The sequence below is a fragment of the Leopardus geoffroyi genome, chromosome A3 (genome assembly GCF_018350155.1).
Source record: "Leopardus geoffroyi isolate Oge1 chromosome A3, O.geoffroyi_Oge1_pat1.0, whole genome shotgun sequence".
In the NCBI taxonomy this organism is placed as follows: domain Eukaryota; kingdom Metazoa; phylum Chordata; class Mammalia; order Carnivora; family Felidae; genus Leopardus; species Leopardus geoffroyi.
The window spans coordinates 73,998,269-74,020,698 of NC_059336.1; the positions used below are offsets into that span (position 1 = coordinate 73,998,269).

The 22,430-nt window shown below is 34.7% G+C and overlaps 1 protein-coding gene across 7 annotated transcripts in view; it reads right to left on the bottom strand.

The window, feature by feature from the left end:
• Positions 1 to 22,430, bottom strand: part of CCDC88A (coiled-coil domain containing 88A) — a 142,980-nt gene that overhangs the window by 20,581 nt on the left and 99,969 nt on the right. For all 7 annotated transcript variants that reach the window (XM_045446092.1, XM_045446097.1, XM_045446096.1 and 4 more), the window contains exons 17-23: positions 18,640 to 18,781; positions 15,288 to 15,452; positions 9,889 to 10,050; positions 8,066 to 8,343; positions 7,738 to 7,881; positions 4,437 to 4,623; positions 239 to 384 (exon numbers count right to left, since the gene is read on the bottom strand). In XM_045446092.1, the coding sequence (XP_045302048.1) occupies positions 239 to 384; positions 4,437 to 4,623; positions 7,738 to 7,881; positions 8,066 to 8,343; positions 9,889 to 10,050; positions 15,288 to 15,452; positions 18,640 to 18,781 (1,224 nt within the window). The remainder of the gene's footprint in view (positions 1 to 238; positions 385 to 4,436; positions 4,624 to 7,737; positions 7,882 to 8,065; positions 8,344 to 9,888; positions 10,051 to 15,287; positions 15,453 to 18,639; positions 18,782 to 22,430) is intronic.

The window sequence follows — 22,430 nt, forward strand, 5'->3', positions numbered from 1 at the left end:
ATTATTTGTATTTCTTGCTTTATGTTACTAGTTTCTTAGGAGTAGGACCTATGTGTTTTCATATTAGCATTTCTGGTTACTAGCAGAGTGCCTGGAACATAAGCATTCAAAAAAATTTAAGTAGAAATAATGTCGAAAATTAAAAACAGTAGCAGTGACTGTGACAGTACGGTGACTATCTCTGTCACCGTATGGCAATGATAAAATGATGAGCAATATTTTAAAATTTGGTACCTACATGTATTGTCTTTGTTCAACATGAAAGAGATCTTTGCTTTCCATATTTTGCTCCAATAGTGTTCTGTTCTGTAGCATTAATGTCTGAATTTGATCTAGTAGATGTCGATTTTCTTCTTCTAAATTTCCTTTAAGTTGGCTTAGCAACTGTTTAAACACAAACATTTTTAAAAAATCAACATTTACATTTAACAGAAATCAACTGAAACATCTGAAAAATATAAAGGGCTTCACAAAGATTGCAGTCTTCTGCTACTTGAATAATTAGATGGTTGCACTTTGATCAGAACATGAGTGATTATTTTAGTTATAATGACAGCCAAAATACTGAGTTATGTGCTGTGCACACATTTTTAAAAATTCTTACAAATAGTGGGTTTAACATACAATAAATTATCTAGTTTCACAAACACCTGCTTTCTTCAAACCGTTTAACTTCTAGTCCAAAAGCTACCTGGCCTTCTATTTAAGGAGCTATGAAACACTGGACAAGTTAATTAATTCTCTGGGCTTTAATGACCTTATCTATAAAATGATAATAACTCCCACACCAGACTGTTGCAAGGATTAAATAATATATGTAAGGTATCTTTTGTCATACCTATAACACAAAGTAGGTACTTAATATACCTCATTCTTTCCTCAACCACTGTTTTTTAGGAAGCTTAAAAGTGTATAGTCTTTATAGCTTGATCAAAGGGACTCAGGTAGTCGTGTCAATGGCTGGTGTTACTAGGCTGATACTATTGGTAGTTGGGCTGCCAGCAGCACTGGGCTGCTTCTTTGTAGCTAGAAGAAATTAGAAATATGCCTTAGTGAGGCTAGAGGTTCCCGTAGAAGTCAGAAAGCCCAAAGTAGTGACTTTCAAACTTTAACATCACTTGTAGAGTTTATTTAAAAATGTGGATTTCTGGGTCCTAGCATTCAAATTCAGCTGGTCTGGAGTAGAGCCCAGAGATCTGTAGTTTAAAAAAAAAACAAAAAACCCAACAACAAGCCCTCCTGTGGGGGAGTGGGCGGGGGGTGGGGAAGGAAAAGAAACATTTTGAAAACTCTCATAAGATACAGAAAAGCAGATAGTATAATACTATGAATATCCATAAACAGGCATTTAGATCTGCTATTAATATTGTGCTGTATTTGTTTTATCAATATATTGTTAAATTGAAATACAACATGTGGTAGATTCGTTGCAAGATTGAATGCAGTTATTCTCCTCCCTGTACCTACACCTTCTTGTGCTGCGACTTCGTACTTTTACCATCAAGAAGTGGAACTTATTTTCTGTCTTTTTGAATTTGGAAAGTCTTTGTCCATGAAAAGTAAGTGGTAGTGATGGAAGCTCCAAGCCTAGGCCTCAAGAGCCTTCTGTGCTTCCACTTGGAATTCTGCTGGAGGATGAGAGACAACGTGGCAGAGAGAAGAGTTATGCCAGCTAGGGCCACCTTAGGCCAGCCAGCCCACTCTCAAAGAATGTACCAGTTAAATGCAGATATAGGAGCAACCTCTACTAAGATCAAATGATCTTGGTCCACACATCAATACATGCTATCAGCACATCTGCTCAGCCAATCCACAGATCATGAGCAAAAATAAGTATTTATTGTCCATTACCAAAGGTTCTATGTTGTTATACAGCATTAATTACTGTGTCAATAGACAACTGATAAAGCATATATATAGAAAAGGGAAGAAATTTTAAGTAGATATAGCTCAGTGAATTAGAGCAAAGTGAACACATGTGTGGAAGGAACCAGCACACTGATCAAGAAACAGCTCGTTAACCGTATTCCAGAAACACCTTGTGCTCCCTTCCAATCACCATCCCTTCCCACAAAGATTAACTGCTATCCTGGCCTCTAACACTATGGATTGATTTTCTCCCTCTAAATAATGTTATTATATGACTTAACCCATAGTCAAGGGTTAACATTTGACTGGGTTGGGACAATCAGCCAGAGATAAGTAGTTCGCTAGGGCCCTGTCTGGTCTCTCCTGGATAGCTTTTTGGACCACCAGTGTCATGTGGAACTTGATCAAGATTCACTGTGGCTGAATATCTCATTCCGTGATTCTCCTAGTGAAATTTTTGACTAATTTGCCAATCTATTACTTGCCTCAACCAATATTCCAACCTCAGGCCATCTGAAAGTTGACCTTTGACAACTCTCTTGGGGATGGGGACTTTTTTGTGCTCTGCTCAAATCAAATCAATCTGCTCTGGTAGCAAAGTTGATGGTTTTCACAGTATGCTCCTCACCTAAACTACCAGGTGTTGGAACTGGGAAAGGGGGGAGGGGAATGGGAGAAATCACAAGATAAAATGCCTCAGACAACCAGAGTTCCTATCCAAAGTTGAGTAGCTTTTCTTGAATAAATGCTTCTCAATTTGTTGAACATCTCTCCTTGAGGTCCAGAGTCCTATATTTGTTGTTTTTGACAATTCTGCCCAATTTTATTGTTTCTTAGGGAGTTGATTTGCCCTATTCCTCATTCTGTAAGTCCATCGCTCCATATATATTTTATTTAGACTTTTATAAATCACAGGCAGAATGAATTTTCTGTACTTTCTGAGCCTTGTTGGATAATTAAATGTATATGATTTTTATTAAACTAATTTTTCTTTCTATTGGTTTATCATTTCAGACAAAAAACTTGTAAGTATTATTTTCTGAAAATCTATTCCTATTTTCCTTTAAAGACTAGGTTAAGTGCTTGTTTCTTAAAAGTGCCATGAAATTCAGGTGTTAAGCTATATTCAAACGTCAATGATTTGGGGACCAACTAATAAAATTTAAGGATTATTTAAGGCTTTCACTATCCTTTTATATTTTAAAACTTTTATTGCTTTATCAAACCATCACAAAGAGAGGCATGGGGATGTCTGGGTGGCTCAGTTGGTTAAGTGTCCAACTCTTGATTTTGGTTCAGATCATGATCTCACAGTTTGTGAGTTTGAGTCCAAAACCGGGCTCTGCACTGACAGTGTATAGAGTCTGGTTGGGATTCTCTCTCTCCCTCCTTCTCTGTGTGCACACACACTCTCTCTTTCTCAAAATAAATAAATAAACTTCAAGAAAAATAAATAAAACCTAAACAACAAAGAGAGGCATGGAATTATGTTAAGAACACAACTGTATACATAAGGCCAATGTCATTTCTGTTCAAAATGCTCAAATGGCTCTGGTGTTTTACTCTGAATAAAGTTATCTTTGTTCAAGGATGCCTATTAAAATCTCAATCTATACTCCTTCATCCACCCTGGAAGTCCTCCATATCCCCTTTTACCCTACTTCATTTTTACTTGCACATAACTTATCTACCTTGTAACATATCATATGTTGCAGACTAATTTTCAAAATAGGTAGAGCAGTATCTCCAGTCCATATGCTCTTGTAGAACCTTGACATTCTCCACCAAGAGGCTGAGTCTATTTTCTCTTTCCCTTAAATCTGAATGGAATTTTGACTGCCTCAGTGAATAGAATGCAGGGGAAATGATGCTGCATGACTTCTGAGATTTGATCATCAAAGCAAAGATGGCTTCTGTCTTGTTCTCACCATGTTGTGAGAAAGCCCCAACCAGCCCTCAGAGACACTATGTAGAGAGAAAACTGATGCCTCTAGCTGATGGCCAGCATCAACTATCGAACGTGCATTCACCTTTCAATCTTCAGGCTAGGGGCCCAGTGGCAAGTGAAGCAGAGATAAACTGGTCCCACTATCCTTGTCCAAATTCTGATCCACAGATCGGTGAGCCTAATAAATGATTGTTTTACCACCAAGTTTTGGGGTAAAGTGCTATACAGCCATGTTACAAAACACTGAAACACTATGTATTTCACTTACTTGTGTTTGTCTATTTCCTTCCACCAGAATAAGCTCCACAAAGGGAGAGATTTTTACCTTTTTGGTTTCCTAGTACATGCTAGGTGGTTAAGTAAACATTTTTTTCATTAAACAAGGGCACAGTTTTACATTTTCAAAGTATCTGGACATGTCAGTTTAAACTAATAGTAAACAATGTTGATACTAATAATAACAGAAGTTTTTCTGAATTAGTTGTGAATTTCAATTATCCCTGACCACTTCTTTTAGAAATACCCCACAAAATATATACTGCTATCATCATTTTAATATGATTGTTTACTTTTTAGGCATGTCTTGACTCCCAAAATGTAAAAACTTGGTAAAGCTCACCTCACACTGGTTATTGAGCTTGGTGGATGTGATGTCCAACTGTTGGTATTGTTCCTTTAACTTTGAAAATTCAGCTTCTAATCTGGTTTGTTCCAGTTTGGAATTATTTAGAAGACTTTTCAAGTTTTTATGGTCAGTTTGTAAAACTTCAGTTTCTTTTACAAGCTGATTATATGTATGATTCAACCTATTTAGAAATCATGACAGAAATAGAATTAGAATCCTTAATAGCTTTCATTGTAATTTACACAGTGTGAAAATGCTGTGGATCACAGACATACTTAAAGAATGTAAGACTCTTGCCAGTGACTAAACTCTTAAAAAATCAGCTTCTATTCTGTAAAACTAGATTAAAAAAATTCAAACTACTCTTCTTTTGAATCTTCCAGCATTTAAATGTTTAAGAAGACACTTATAATTTTATCATTAAAATGTGAAGTACTAATAAGAAAATATTTAGATTAAAGGACAAAAGAGAAAATAACCAATCCTGTTTAGATCTCATAGAGAAGTTTAAAATTCTAAAATTCAACGTGAAAATTCAAGAAAGATCAAGAGAATCAATCAATGCAGTACAAGAAATGATAGTCCATCAATCTGTTGCCAGATAATGGACTTAAACCAAAATTTTAGTTATTGAGATTTCCACAGCTGTGACAAATTATCCATGTTTATGTAGTCTCCACTTATTGAGAAATTGGAGATTTTTTCTGAAAAAAATTTTAGATTTTTTATAAAAAATCAAACCATACACCTAACTTATCTCTTTCCATTATACCCTCAGAACAAAGTCCACTGACATCTAAGAGCAGAGGTCAGCAACTTTTTCTATAAAGGACCAGAGTAAATATCTTAGACTTTGTGGGTCACATGCAACATACAGCAAACTCTTTTCCTCTATGTGCTCCCCCACAACATTTTACAATGTAAGAACTATTTTCAGTTTGGGAGCTGAACCAAAACAGGATGGAATTGTTAAATTACTATATTGTACTACTGAAACTAATATAACACTATGTTAACTAACAAATTAAAATAAAAACTTAAAGTAAAAAAATAAAAAACAGAAGAGCTATATAATAAAATTTGTTTTTAAATGTGGAAAACAAAAACAAAAACAAAAACAAAAATCAGAATGCAGCCTGGATTTGGCCCGCTGAGCTAGCTGCCTGTAGTTTAACAACCTTTATCTTACAGCATTAAGAACAGGATGGACTTGTTCAAAACACCTAACAATCTGCTTCAACTCATTCCCCAAAGAATTGAGTCAGCTTACAAGAATTATAAATAACAAAATAGTATGTTTAAAAATCAAGACTTGGTAAAAAATAAATAAATAAAGTGGCAAGACCAGAAACATACAGAAAATGTTCCATAAATAAGTTGAATCCATGAATGAATGTATGCCATGAGTTATTAACAGCTGGTCAGATCTGAGACACACAATCAGCTACACGGTATATGTCAATATCTATGGAGATCAAAGATTTACTTACTGACGCTTCATGGGAGTGGGATATGAAGAGATACAATATACAATGTCCTCAACACCATCTCTCTGGCAAATGCTAAAATGAGCTCTTTAAGAGAGTTTTTTACAATATCCCTTAAAGCTGAGAACTTTAACACCAAAATGCAATTTAGTGAACACAATACTAAAGAGGTCAAAACAAACCAGTCCATATAATAAACATTCCTGATTTGGCATTATCAAAGATTAAAACTTAGGTTATTTAGAGGAATGGATAAACAAACTATTGTTCTTCAGAATTTTTTTTTTTTTTTTTGTGAAAGAGCTCTTTCAAGGTTTTGCTTAAAACCTTTTCTTCCTTTACAACATAGACATGCATGCATAAAAGCTGGGATAGAACAGCTTTGAGAGAGAATACTCAGAATCACACTTCCCTTTCAAGCCTGCAGAGTCTTCTGGTTCAAGATCATCATGCTCAATTTTTTATCATTTAGGCTAAGCTCCTTCTCAGAAGACTCCTCAGAAATGAATACAATTAGATTCCTAGCAGGCCTATCCAAACTCACCAACTGTCCCAGTTTGTTGCAAATTCCAACAGTGGAAAAAGGTTAGGTTCAAGATGGGACTTTGATATTAAATGCCTTCCTCAATGTTATGTGCATAATAAAAAAGACCCTGTCTTGGGGTGCCTGGGTAGCTCAGTTGGTTGAGCGTCCAACTTCGGCTCAGGTCATGATCTCATAGTTTGTGGGTTCGGGCCCTGCGTCGGGCTCTGTGCTGACAGCTCAGAGCCTGGAGCTGCTTTGGATTCTGTGTTCCCCTTCTCTCTGCCCCTCCCCCAATGGCACTGTCTCTCTCTCTCTCTCTCAAAAATAATAAAATAATATTTTAAAAAAATTTTAAAGACCCTGTCTAAAGGTATTCTATAACTTGTCACAATTTAGTCTTCTACTGAACATACCTTAATATCCTTCTCAATTCTAGCTTGGTGTTGAGCTTATTGAAATTCAAATCCCCTAGTACACTATTTCTAGTTATAACAATTACTAAATTAAAAACTATTGAGCATGAATATGAAAATGGCTCCAGAAACTTAGAGGGATTATTTTTTTTGTAAAGGAAAAGAAATAGAAATCGAAAAATGGATTATATTAAATTCATAACAGGACAATAGTCAATGAATGACCCCCACTTGAATTTTTTTGTGCTGCCTTTTAGCACTTCAGCTATGGTTAAGTCTAAGTGCAGTGCCAATGTTCAGACTGCTTAAACTGTCAAAGGTTTCTAAAAACCCTTTGAAATGTACCCTTATGAAGCAGGCAAATTACCAGTTGGCAAGTTTTGATTTTCCCAAAGCTACAAATTAAACAATAATTGCCCCATGCAATATGAGAACCATTAATGCCTAAGACAGTTAAAAATAAGAGTTCAAATCAGTCAGCTAGAAAACAGGAGGCTGCTTACTTGTAGCAACTTTGAAAGACAAGAACTGAGATATCAGACTAGCAAAAAGACAGACATAAAGAATCAGATTTCATTACATTCTGTAGCAATAAAGCACATAAATGCTATCAAGGTACAGATTTCTTTATATAATGTGGCTTAAAAAATTAATTAGTTGAATAAATCAAGAGAGAAACAGTAAGAGAAAACAAGGGACCAAGGTTTTCAAGCCATTTTATAACTAGCTGCATGATTTTGGTGGGTAGTTTACATGTTGTTCTGGGGACTTTTTAAAAATTCTAAATTACAGATGGTAATGCAAAGGGGGCAGTATACACTCTGGATGTAATGAATAATATAAAACTAAAATATATAAATATTTATTACCTATCATTTTCACCACAAAGTTTCTTATATTCTGCAGCTATAGTCTCATGGTTTTTGTTTTCAAGCAGCATTTTTTCCTGTTCTACTTTCAGTGTTTTTTCCAAATCTTCCAATTGTCCTTTCCGTTTTAGTAACTGATTGTAACTGGGAAAAAAAGGTATTTGGTTTACAATATTTCTTTAGAAAAAAGAAAATACTTTAGAAACAAAGAAAACAAGAGTAATTTATTAGTAAGTATCGCATAAACATGATAAATTTCCTATATAAATTATCTTAGTTCTGTTTAACATAAAATTTATTATATTGTCTAAAGAAGATAATAAATTACCGATCTTCAAGGTCTTTATGTTCTACTTCAAGATTTTTGTGGGCAGACTTTAGAGTTCCATGTTTAGCGATGAGAGACTCATACTCTGAAGCCTGCCGTTCATGAAGAAGTTCCAGCTTTTCATGATCTTTGATCAGAGAATCATAGAGAGATTTCAGGTCTTCTCGCTCTTTGATTACAGCTTCATTTTCATTTTCTAAGGAAGACTGCTGGATTAGGAGTTGTGCATTCTGGTTCATCAGTGAAGTACTTTGGGAATTAAGGGTAGAATTTTCAACCTGTAAGAACGCATATTGTTATCAGACATAAATAGCTACCTGCTCTTTGAGAAGACACAAATATGTGGTATGTGTTTATTACAGATAAAATAATTTTCCCATGTTAAAAATTATTCAAAAATATAACTAATGGCAACATAAAAAATACAAAAGGTAACAGTGACTTTAAGGAGCTCTATATAAATCACAACAGATCATTTCATATTATACTGAGAAAGTTTGGTTTTTATAAGTATCCCAAAGAAAAAGCCTAAAATTTAATTTTTATTTTTGGCAGATGTTATTAAAAATTATTATGAGATATATACCATACATGTTTGGATTCAATTATTTTAAATGAAGGTGATTAGAAACAATTTGTATTCTACTCATGAAAAACTACAGAATCCAAAATGCTAATTTATCACTTCCTAAAAGTTGAGGGTTGACAGAACTGAAAAATTACTTGTGACATTTCAACTGGAAATTTTCTCAAGAGTCTACATTAACTTAGCATGTGTTTTACCATGTGGAAAAGAGTTAGAGAAAGAACTTTCAGATTTGGAGATGGAATTTTTTCCTCTGGCTCTTTAAAAGGTTTCAAAGAGTTACACTTTCCCAGACCTGATCGTTCTATTTGAAAAGACACTGCAGCATTAAGTGCAAGATTGATCCTCTGAACCAAGGAAAAATCTGAAGACAAAATTCTCATGCTTTGTTGGTTTCTAATAACTGATATGAAAGCTGTAAAAATGAAATAAGCAGGGGCGCCTGGGTGGCGCAGTCGGTTAAGCATCCGACTTCAGCCAGGTCACGATCTCGCGGTCCGTGAGTTCGAGCCCCACGTCAGGCTCTGGGCTGATGGCTCAGAGCCTGGAGCCTGTTTCCGATTCTGTGTCTCCCTCTCTCTCTGCCCCTCCCCCGTTCATGCTCTGTCTCTCTCTGTCCCCAAAATAAATAAACGTTGAAAAAAAAAATAATTAAAAAAAAAAAAATGAAATAAGCAAAGGTATGTTGCAACCATATTCTAAAGCAAAGGTTTCTGCTTAATTACAGTCAACTTGCTGAAACAGGTAAAAGGCCATAAAGTAAACATAAATAAAATAAAGATGAAATTATATTTTAACTAAGTATTTTACTTTGCTTATTTATTTATTTTGTTTAATGCTGGGCCTTTCTGGCAGGTGCTGCTGAAGCTCCCCTGGCTCCTTGTGCAGGCTCCTGTTGTGCTCTACTATGGCCCTGGGCACTCCCATAAATAAGTATTTTAAATAAAAATTTTTAAATATAAACAAACTTTTTTAGTAATTTAAATAAAGATAAAATTACCTTTATTTTACTTATGTTCATTGAATGAATTTGTTAGTTAATATTTAGAGGCTCTGACATTTTAAAAAATGCTGATATATGAAAGTCTGGTATAGCACTAAATAGATTTTATCATCCATTAATTTATCTCCCATTAAATTCACTCACTAAGAAACAATGTTACCATGTCCAGTTATCCTTATTTTAAGAGCATAATTCAAAAATTTGGTTGCACATCCCCAAATATTACATTACAACCTGAAGCTTCGCATTCTGCGTTTGAAGAGTAGTATTCTGCTCCTGTAAGGACACTGTCTGCCTCTGAAGTGCAAGAATCTGAGCCTGCAAATTATTGTTCTGTGTCTCAAGTTGCTTCAGTTGAGTTTTCAGTGCTTGCTTCTCTGCTTGCAATGTAGCATTCTTAATAAAGAAAACACATTTTAAAAAGCAACAAACATTTCTGTTTAACAGATATTACAATTTCATAACAACCATTACCATTATAATCCAAAAAAAATCCCAACAACCTTAAAAGAGTTAAACAGTTCCCTACTATTCCAAATTATAAACATTTAATCTAAGAGAAAGAAAATGATAATACTAAAACCTTACCATACTATTGTGTCTCTGTACTGTCTGCTTTATAGCGTCCGAAAAATAAAATATTCCATTCTCAATAATTAACATAAGAAACTAGAATGGAGAGAGGGAGCCAAACCATAAGAGACTCTTAAACACAGAGAACTAACCAGGGTTGCTGGAGGGGAGTAGATGGGGGGATGGGTTAAATGGGTGATGGGCATTAAGGAGGGCACTTTTTGGGATGAGCACTGGGCATCATATGTAAGACATGAATCACTGGATTCTACTCCTGAAGCCAAGACTACACTGTATGTTAACTAACTTGAATTTAAATTAAAAAAAAATAAAGAAACTAGAATGGGGTGTTAAATCCTTTTTTTAGTGTTCAAAAGTGCATGGGATTGTGTCTAGCCAATGAAGTGCACATTTTCTAATTGTTCAAAGGCAAATACATATAGGCGAGTGCTGGTCCCAGGGGTAGCAGCAAAACTATTTTATAAACACAAATTTAAGAGAGAAGCAGAACAATTTCAACTATGTGTTTAAAAAATTTAGGCCATAATTGACCTAACAGATGTTATATATTTTCTGTAGTGATTTTTTTTCCCATAGTATAAAATACTCACTAAAACTCTATCTCATCTATAGGACTTCTGGAGCAAATCCAAACAAAACATACAATTTTCAATTTTTCCAGTACATTTGAACATATTTCAATTTTATAGTTAAACAGTTGAATTACTATGCAAATAATAGATTATTAATTTAATGCAATATATATTAAACTCTTTGCCATAGATACTGTATTTTTAGGATTATTTCTAAATAGCATTTCATAAAAAAATAGTGTCAAAAAGTATAAACAAAGAACCCTCTAGAAAACTGAAATAAAACTTTATATATAAAAAGGCCAGAATTTGTTGCATATAACTGTGATATGCATAAAAAGTTACACTGAACCACAACAGATCACTTTTATCGTACCTACACAGGGGACAAAGGAAACATTCATTTTATACGCTTTCATGTTACATATGCTACATGTCACTGTATGAAAGGCAAGTAATGATTTAACCCATACATTATACCACAAAATCAAAGCTGAGGAAGCCAAAGGCTTTAAGATGGGTTTTGATATTGTCCTTTTCTTATGCTAATTTGTTTAGATAAAAAGGATAAAAAAATTTACACTGGAAGAATAATATGGAACACTAATGTATTTATATGTCATCTTGATACACCAAAGAAGTGAACCATTTTTCACTTACGTACGTTAAGTACCTTGTAGTTCAGGTCTTAATAAACCAAAATGTGCAAGCTCTAATGTTAAGTCTGGGTATCCCTATAGGAATAAGAAAAATTCCTATAGTCTATAAAAGAATAAAAGAGAGTAGAAAGGATATCTCAGAGCAAGAAAAAATTTACAATGGAGAAGTTATGAGGTCAGTAAATACACTGGCAAAAACACCAAAATCACCAGTCTAATATAGGGCTAGCCTTCTTTATAAACCATTAATGGCTAAAATATGACAACCAAGTAGTTTTTTTCCAATAGAAATTTATAAAGGAAGTCAGTGGGATAAGAAATTTACCTTACAGAACTTTACAAGTCAGCCAAATTTTCTGAAATATAATTACTAATCCAAGTGATGGAGGTGTGTGTCTATGTGTATATATATAAAATCACTGAATAATTAAAAATAGGCATTCATAACAGCTGATAAATAAAGATGTAAAATAGCTCGCCAATTTAAAACATGAAAATTAAAATATTTTCTTTTTGCTTTAATAAAAATTAAAAGACTAGTAATATCAAATGTATATCTAAAAAAACAGGTACTCTATTATGAGGACTGAAAACGAATGTGATTTTCAATTTTAAGTGATGATATCGTTTAAAATTACACACATACACAGATATGTATATATACCCTTTGGCCTATCAATTCCACTGTCAGGAATTTACTACCCTATGAACATATTATACATAGATTTTCATTGCAGCAAAATCTGAAAATAACCTAAATGCCCATCAATGTGGGTTTTATTTAAATAAATTAGAGTAACATCCATACTATGGAATAATGTGTTCATTAAACAAAATGAGATAGATCTATATCTGTCTAAAATACAGAGATCCTCAAAATATTGTATAGCATGATCCCACAGATATAACCGTAAAAGAAATACACTCCCAGACATACAGATGGCTAACAAACACATGAAAAGATGCTCAACATCACTCATCATCAGGGAAATACAAATCAAAACTACATTGAGATAACACCTCACACCTGTCAGAATGGCTTAAATTAACAACACAGAAAAACAACAGATGTTGGAGAGGATTCAGAGAATCCACACTGTTGGTGGGAATGCCAACTGGTACAGCCACTCTGGAAAACAGTACAGAGGTTTCTCAAAAAGTTACAAATAGAACTACCCTATGATTCAGCAATAGCACTAATGGATATTTACCCAAAGGACACCAAAATACTGATTCAAGGGGATACATGCATCTTGATGTTTACAGCAGCACTATCAACAATAGCCAAATTATTGAAAAAGCCCAAATGTCCATTGACTGATGAATGGATAAAGAAGTTGTGGTATATAGGGGCACCTGGGTGGCTCAGTCGGTTACTTCTGACTCCAGATTTCAGCTCAGGTCATGATCTCACAGTACATGAGTTTGAGCCCCACATCAGGCTCTGTGCTGACAGGGCAGAGCCTGCTTGGGATTCTCTCTCTCCTTCTCTATTTGCCCCTCCCCTACTCTCTCTCTCAGAATAAATAAATAAAACTTAAAAAACCTATGACCCAGCAATAGCACTGCTAGGAATTTACCCAAGGGATACAGGAGTGCTGATGCATTGGGGCACATGTATCCCAATGTTCATAGCAGTGCTTTCAACAATAGCCAAATTATGGAAAGAGCCTAAGTGCCCATCAACTGATGAATGGATAAAGAAGATGTGGTTTATATATACAATGGAATACTACTTGGCAATGAGAATAAAATCATGCCATTTGCAGCAACGTGGATGGAACTGGAGGTATTATGCTAAGTGAAAGAAGTCAGTCAGAGAAAGACAGATATCATGTTTTCACTCATATGTGGATTTTGAGAAACTTAACAGAAGGCCATGGGGGAAGAGAAGGGGAAAAAAATAGTTACAAACAGAGAGGGAAGCAAACCATAAGAGACTCTTAAACACAGAGAACAAACTGAGGGTTGATGAGGGGTGGGGGAGAGGGGAAAGTAGGTGATGGGCATTGAGGAGGGCACTTGTTGGGATGAGCACTGGGTGTTGTATGTAAGCCAATTTGACAATAAATAATATTAAAAAATAATAATAAATATACCAAAAAAGAAAAAAGAAGTTTATATATATGATGGAGTATTATTTGGCCAAAAAAAAGAACGAAATCTTGCCATTTGCCACGATGTGGATGGAGCTAGAGACTATTATGTTAAGCAATAGAAGTCATTCAGAGAAAGGCAAATACCGGATGATTTCGCTCACATGTGGAATTTAAGAAATGTAACAGATGAACACAGGGGGAAGAAACTAAAGGGGAAAACCAGAAAACAGACTCTTAACTATAGAGAACAAACTGAGGGCTGCTGAAGGGGAGGAAGGCATGGTAATGGGTATTAAGGAGGGCATTTGTGATGAGCATAGGGTATTATATATAAGTAATGAATCACTAAATCCTACACCTGAAACTAATATTACATTGTATATTAAGTAACTGGGATTTAAATCTTGGATGAAAAAAAGAAATCTACTTCTATACACAGATAAATCATTTTTCTGGGAAAACAAACCGTTTACAGTGATTACTTCTGGATGAGAAAGTAGTAATCAACACTGTAGGAAATTAATTTTTGGCATTATGGCTTTAAAGTTTGCAAAACATGTTACATTAAAACACAAAAGCAACAACTGCAACTATTTTACTTGTTAATATATATATTCCAAAAGCTCATTCATCTCTAAAGGATAGATGTTTGGTGAATTTATTTGATTACTGTTTCTTTTCAAGTATTTCTCCAACTGATTCAGGGAATATTTACTGTGTCTGCTATCCACCAGGCTTAAGTCTACATACTGAGGGCATAGTGGCAAAAAAGAAAGACAGCTTTCTGCTTTCAAGAGCTTTTTTCCAGTAGACAACCAAGAAATAAAGAAATAATATTTCACTAGTGAAACACATTATGAAGAAACTAAATAAGGCAGTGGCTTGGTATTAAATGGCTTAGGTTGAGAATAGCTACTTGACTGGTGGAGGGGTCAGAAAAGACCTCTCGCAGGAGATGTGTCAAATGAGGCCTGAATCCTGAGGGAAGGATTCAGCTAGCCATGTGTTCTATGTAGAGGATGCGAACATAAAGGTCTGGAAATAGGAATAGAGAAGGCCAATATGACTAGAATTAATTGACTATATATCAGGCATTGTTTTGTGTTTTCCAGGTATTCACTATAGTAATATTATCTCCAGATAAATCAACAGAGGGGGTGGAAGAGTGCTACGGTATAAGGCCAGCAATATAGGCAGGACAAAGTCAGGAATGATCTTACAAGACACTAAAAAATTTGGATTTTATTCTAATTGGAAGGGGAAGCCAATGAAGACTTTAAGTAGAAAAGTGGTATGACTAAGTTTTACGTTTTAAAATAAAAACTGCCTATTGTAATAGGAATGGGTTAGACTGAGCCAGGAGTAGAAGTGGGGGAAGACAGCACCTGAGAGGATATTCTCTCATCCAGATGAGAGATGATGGTACCTTAGACTAGAGTGGTAGCAGCAACAATGGGACAGAAGTAGATGGGCTTGGGATGTATTTTCACAAGAGTTAACAAAGCTTGCTGATGGACTTATATCAGGGTAGAAAAGTATATTAAATTATTAGTTCTTCAGCCCTTTATTACATTATAAAATAAATCAGTCGAGAAAGTATAAGATGAACAAAGCTCCAAAACCAGATTAAATAAATTTTCTGAATTATATATCCAATGCTACTTTACTTCTAAAAAATCTTATTCCTACAAAAATTTAAAAATACTTACATTTCTTTCTACTTCAATTAATCTGTCTTTAACCTTCAGAAGCTCTCTAGTCGTTTCTTGACTTTCTCGCTCCCATTTATTATCTTCACCAGAAGTTGGAGGAGAGCTCTGTACCGTCCTTTCTTCATCTTGTCTTTGTTTGAGAGCTTCATAGTTCTTTTTCACCTAATATTTTATTTAAAATATTTTAATGGGGAGAAAAAAATCACCAAAATTATTACTTCTCACAATTAGATTCTGCACTAGTCTGGTGAATAGGAGAGACACTTCATTTAAAACTATGATAAATAATATGTATGACTATCATTACTATCATGATCACAATTTATGCTTTGTCAATTGCAAATCCTTTCCTTCTAGAAAATATCAAATATACTCTGTTTATGTGCCATACTCCAATTACATATTCTGTAATTTCAGATCCTATTGTTTATGATGAAGAATATATTAACTGGAAATAGACATGTTGCTAAATATTAGTAATTGTTTTTTGACATATCTATCGCTGATTTAGAGATTTCAGAGATACCCCATGTAAAGAACAAATGAAGACTTGACATACATAATAATTCCTTCTAAAAAAAAGATACCTAAAGTTGAAGAAGTATCTATAAATGTCTGCTCTTGTAAGAAGGATATGTTGCCCAGAATGCGTTATATTAATAAAGAAAATTAATGACTTCTTTATTCAGATCCTAAACCACATGTAATGACTACATTTTATAAAAAGTGAGCAATCCAAGGATATATCTTACCCAGGGTTTTCTGGTGTGATTACAACCAAATCCTACTTTAAGAGAGTCAACTCAATACTAACAACTGGGTAATCTTACAGTACCAAAATTACTGATTAACTTAATAGCTCTCTTTAATTTAGACTGATTATTATTATACTTATCTTGAATCATTACTTTTTCCTAGGAGACATTTATACTAAATTTCTAAATTAAAGCTCAAACTTTGTATTAAGGCGAAAATATAAATGTCTAAAATAATTCAACATCTAGGGGTGCCTGGGTGGCTCATTTATTTCAGCTCAGGCTATGATCCCATGGTCCACGAGATCAAGTCCAGCATCCAGCATTGTCAGCGTGGAGCCTGCTTGAGATTCTCTCTCCCTCTCTCTGCCCCTTCCCCACCTGTACATATGTACATGTACTCTCTCCCTCTTTCTCTCTCTAAATAAATAAACTTAAAATAAAAACAGAAATTTAAAATAATTCAATATGTAAGGCAAACCTTAGGAAACTTATGACTCAACAATAAATCTTGCCACTATTGAGTTAGAAAATAATGAAGTGAGACTGAAGAAAAAAGATGCCCTAGATAGAATATAATTTAAAGCATGGCTGAATGATTTAATAGGTATTCTGGGATCCTAATTTTCCAGCTTTGAGGGTTTTTTAAAATTACTTTTAATACCCTAATAACATGAGTGACATCATTTCCTGTCTCCTATTTTACATTAATTTTCCACAGGGTTTTTCTAGGCTTATAAAGACTACAGATATACGCCATTATTAAGAAGGAGAGCAGAGAGTAATACACAAAGCTTATTTTTAGCACACTGTTCTTATAAGTATGTTTCAAAATTGGACCCTTAACCTTATATATCATTAATCAGAATCTGTGATTTATGTTCACATAAAAAAATGACATATTTTCCATTGAGGTTTCTTAGAGACAGCATATAGGTGTGTCTTGCCTTTTTACCTTATTTATTAATCTCAGTCTCTCAATTGAGGCGTTTAGACCTTTTATATTTAATGTGATGATTAATCTGGTTTTGTTTAAAACTGCCATTTTACTATTTGTTTTCTATTTGTCCAATCTGTACTTTGTTCCTCATTTTTTCTTTTTCTGTTTTTTTTTGTTTTTTTTTTTTGGATTTTTTATAATTCTATTTTATCTCCTTTGCTGGCATATTAGCTATACCTTTTTTGTCATGCTATTTTAATAGTTACTTCAGGCATTCAACTCATACTTAACTTCCATAGTCTTCAAGTGATATAGTATTAAAATCCAGAACAATCTAATTCCAGTTGAATGGTAGTAAGCTAGTCCAGTAATAGCTATGCCAAAATGGCTGGAAGTGGAAGATGATGACATTTTGAATCTCTGTTCTCTAGACTTGAAATGCATGCAATACTAACCCACACCCATATCCAATTATTCTCTGGCTGAGTAGCTTTATGAAGTTGACTTTCTTTGTAACCGACATACTAGAGATTAATTAACTCTGGTGCCAAATTTTACTTTATTTTTTGGATAATTCTTTATGTTAACTAAGCAAAATTCTAGAGCTTCTTCTGTAATGATATATATTTCATGGTATAAATACCAACAATGATGTTATGGGCAAATGGGGAACAAAATCTTTTTCCTTTTCTGCATGGGAAATTCATCTTTGGTAACTGTGCCTTTGGAAACCTGTATATCCATTGTGGAGACCTTATATCTATGCCTTAAGGGTTTCTGCAAGAAATGATGACTACTATGGAGCATACAGTCTCAAAGCAAGGGCAGCTCCTGCAAGTTCAATGTGAATCTCATCATCTTGCACTTGAACTGTCATATGGTGTGAATATGACTCTAGACAACTATATGAAGAGGGATCCTTGACAATGCCCTGCTCTATACTTGTACTTAGAACCAAGTAGTTCTAAATGTGGCCCATAGTAATCTTGTCAATCTGAATGTTTAGTTGATTGTAAAATCACTCTTGGTGGTACTACAGAGATGATTGAAGGGAAAAAAAAACAAAAAAACAAAACATGATTCTACCAATCTACCATACACTAACCCTAGGAAATGGGCAAGCCCCTTTGATTTCAATTTATTTATGTAAAGGAAAACGGACAGTCGCTCTTGCCTTGCGTATTTCACAGAATTATTCCAAATATCACAAGAAAACGGGTCTAGGAGAAAACCTCAAATTTATGAGATCAAGTGCTTTCACATACCACACATACTATTTGCCTCTACTTGGTATCCTCATACCCACATCTATGCCTACCAAACTGTTACCTGGATTTTCAATAGGAGTAGGGTGTTAGAGTGAAGTGTCAGTATCACACTGAAAGCTTTTCCCAATAGAGTAAGACTGCCTCTTCACCACCCCATTCCCACAATACTGATATGCCTCTAACTGAATGGTGGAAATGGAATTTAATAAATTACAGTGGATAAACAAAATATAGTTGTAATGAACTAAAAGACAAAGATTTGTTTCTCTCAAATTTAAGAAAAAGAAATAGACACAATACTAATGATGTTGCTTTTTTGTTTCCTACTTTACATTTTTCTGTCAAAATATTCAACAATTAAAATTCCTTCCAAGGAAATCACTTACTGTTTTAAGTTCTTGGCGCAACTGCTGGTTGTAATTTGTGGATTCTTCTAATCGAGCTTCTAAAGCAGCAATTTTTTCTTCTTTAATTTCAAGAGACTTCTTTAGAGTTGATTCTAATTTTGATTCCAAAAGTTTGTACCTACTATTCAAGTACAAAAATAACATAGTTCATCACTGGAGGTCAAAAATTATTTTTAAAGATCATTATGACCATAGACACTGATGCCATAAAGAGGTCTTATGAAACAATATTTTTTTAAGAGGTGAATTATTCTATTGCCCCACTCCCCCCTTTAAACTCTTCCTGGTTATAAAAAAAAAATCAACTAGGTAACCAGAGCTTCAGATTATAGCCTAGGTTGTCAAAAGCAAAAATTGATGCTCAAAAAAAGGCATCTGGAGGATGTAAATCCCAAAATATTCTTTTTACTTTTATAAGGATAGAATCCATAGGAAAAGAAGTAGATGGGTTTATTATATTATTAAGCATTTGTCTATGATATGAATGTGTTAAGATACTTGTACAAGGAGATAGGTATAGTTAAGCTTAAAACTCATGGAAGGGTACAGAGTACTTACGGAATATTTTAGAAAGGGAATGATATACCAAAGATACTGGATACTGGTAACAGAGTAGGAAGAGGCAAATGTGAATGTCAGTATTTTAGTTATGTTTTTGAATGGTGATTTCATAAAAAATTATATTATTTACGGTTAAAAACTTTTTTTATTTTTATTTTATTTTATTTTTTTTTCAACGTTTATTTATTTTTGGGACAGAGAGAGACAGAGCATGAACGGGGAAGGGGCAGGGAGAGAGGGAGACACAGAATCGGAAACAGGCTCCAGGCTCTGAGCCATCAGCCCAGAGCCTGATGCGGGGCTCGAACTCACGGACCGCAAGATCGTGACCTGGCTGAAGTCGGACGCTTAACCGACTGCGCCACCCAGGCGCCCCTAAAAACTTTTTTTAAATTAAAAAATGTCTATTTTTGAGAGAGAGACAGAACATGATCAGAGGAGGAGAAGAGAGAGAGGGAGACAAATAATCTGAAGCAGGTTCCAGGCTCTGAGCTATCAGCAGAGAGCCCGACATGGGGCTCGAACCCACAAACTGCGAGATCATGACCTGAGCTGAAGTCATATGCTTAACTGACCGAGCCACCCAGGCACCCTGTGGTTAAAATTTTTTTTTTACAAAAAGGACAGTGCATGAACACAGTTTGAGAGTGAATCACAAACTAGAGATTATGACTAATTCTTATACCTGAGAACCTTGATGACTAAACCAAATAAATAAGTACATATATGAGAAATTTTATCACATTCTGCCTTTTACTGTAGTTAATTTGTGTGTATGTGTGTATATATACGTTTTACAATTTTTTTCTTGCTCAATCAGTTTTTAAGTTCACTGAGCACAGAGAACAAATCTCACTCGTTTTGGTATTGGCTTGAGTCAACAGATATTTTTTAAAGCATTTTATGAATCTAACTTTGGATATATTTAATGTTGGATGCCTGAGTTGCCTCTAGACTGTCCAGATAGAGATGTCCACTAAGAAAAAATAATGTGACTATCAGGTAAGATGATGGATGGCAATGCATAGCATACACAACAAAGAGGCCTGAGAACATAACCCTAGGAAACTACAGTAAAACCTTGGGTTGTGACTAACTTGTTCTGCAAGTGTTCTGCAAGCTGAGCAAACATTTCTAATAAATTTTAACTTGATAAACGAGCGATGTCTTGCAATACAAGTAGTACATGATGCCGAACATCACGTGATCACAACTGAACCAATGGTTCTTGAAATTCACTTTGATATGTCAGTGCTTTGGATTACAAGCTTGTTTCCAGAATGAATTATGCTTGCAAACCAAGCTTTTACTGTATATTGAGACACAGGAAAAGAGCTGTTAGAAAAGAATAGACAAGAGTGATCACTTAGCACTCTATTTGTAACTTTATCACTAAATTTATTTTGTTGCATTCTACCTATTTGTACATACAAATCCATAACTTAGACTACCTATTCCTTTATGGCAAGAATAATATCTTAATTATATCTTAAAAGGGTCACAGAGAATGACGCCAGTGAGAAAGATGAAAAGGTTAGACTGTTAGAGATACCATCTGAGATTAGAGGTAAACACAGAGGCAGATATACATAAACTCCAAGACAGAAGGGATAGAATATTAAAGGAATTTATGTTTGTGAACTTTTTTTTTCTTTGTGATGCTAAGGTTAACATAATGGTTGAGAAAGAAGCTGGTTTAGTGGCTTAAGACACTTCTTTTCCTGATCTACCAAATTTGATCATGGTCTCAATTTCATTTCCTAAAACACTGAGTTCAATATATACCTTTATCTCTATTTCTAATGCTTTCATTATATATATAAATGTGCAGACTAATGAACACATCAATTACATCTTGCCTAGCCTATTTCAACAGCTTCCTAACTGATCTCTGTGACTCTAATTTGCCCTTTTTCTAATCCATATTCCTTTTTTTTTATAAATTTATTTTGAGAGAGAGAGAGAAAGAGCACACACACACAAGTGGGGGAGGGGCAGAGAGAGAGGGAGAGAGAGAATACCAAAGAGACTATACTGTCAGTGCAGAGCCTGATGCAGGGCTCGAACTCAATGAACCATGAGAACACGACGTGAGCTGAAATCAAGAGAAGGATGCTTAACAAACTGAGCCACCCAAGTGCCCCTTTCTAATCCATCTTTCACATCACTCTAAAAATTACTCAAAAGGGGTGCCTGGGTGGTTCAGTTGGTTGAGTGTCCAACTCTTGATTTTCAGCTTAGGTCATGATCCCAGGGTCATGGGATTGAGCCTCGCATTAGACTGTGCTGAGCTGGAGCCTGCTTGAGACTCTCTCTGTTCCCCTCTTCCTCTTTACTCCTCTCCCCCATTTGCAGGTTCTCTTTCTCAAATTAGAAAAAAAATTCTCAACATAGCTTTGTGCTTTATTTGCATGGAATGCCATCTCCACCAATTCCACCTTGCACATTTCAGTCATTCTTTATGGCTCAGCTGAAGCATTATCATTTCTTTGATGCTTGATGGTCAGCAAATTTTAAGAGCTCAATTAACATTGAGTAGCTGTTTGAATTAAGGTTTGAAAAGAGCCACCAAACAATATGAAGGACCCACCTACAACTGGGTTCTAAAAGGGTTAGGGTAGTTACATGGTTTACTGTTTTTTTCCCCTCAACTATTTAAATGTCTTACATACACACACAGGTAATAAATGTTTGAATAAAAAAGCGATGCATATTCAGTATCTATATTAAGAAGTAGTCAACTAAATTGGGCCTTAACTATTTATTTAACGCAAATAAAAATAGTTTCTCATATGGGAATGCAAGCTGGTGCAGCCACTCTGGAAAACAATATGGAGGTTCCTCAAAAACTAAAAATAGAACTACCCTATGACCCAGAAATTGCACTACTAGATATTTATCCAAGGGATACAGGTGTGCTGTTTTGAAGGGACACATGCACCCCCATGTTTACAGCAGCACTATCAACAATAGCCCAAGTATGGAAAGAGCCCAAATGTCCATCGATGGATGAATGGATAAAGCAGATGTGGTGTGTGTGTGTGTGTGTGTGTATATATATATATATATATATATATATATATATATATATATATACACACACATACATACAATGGAGTATTACTCGGAAATCAAAAAGAATGAAATCTTGCCATTTGCAACTACATGGATGTAACTGGAGGGTATTATGCTAAATGAAATTAGTCAGA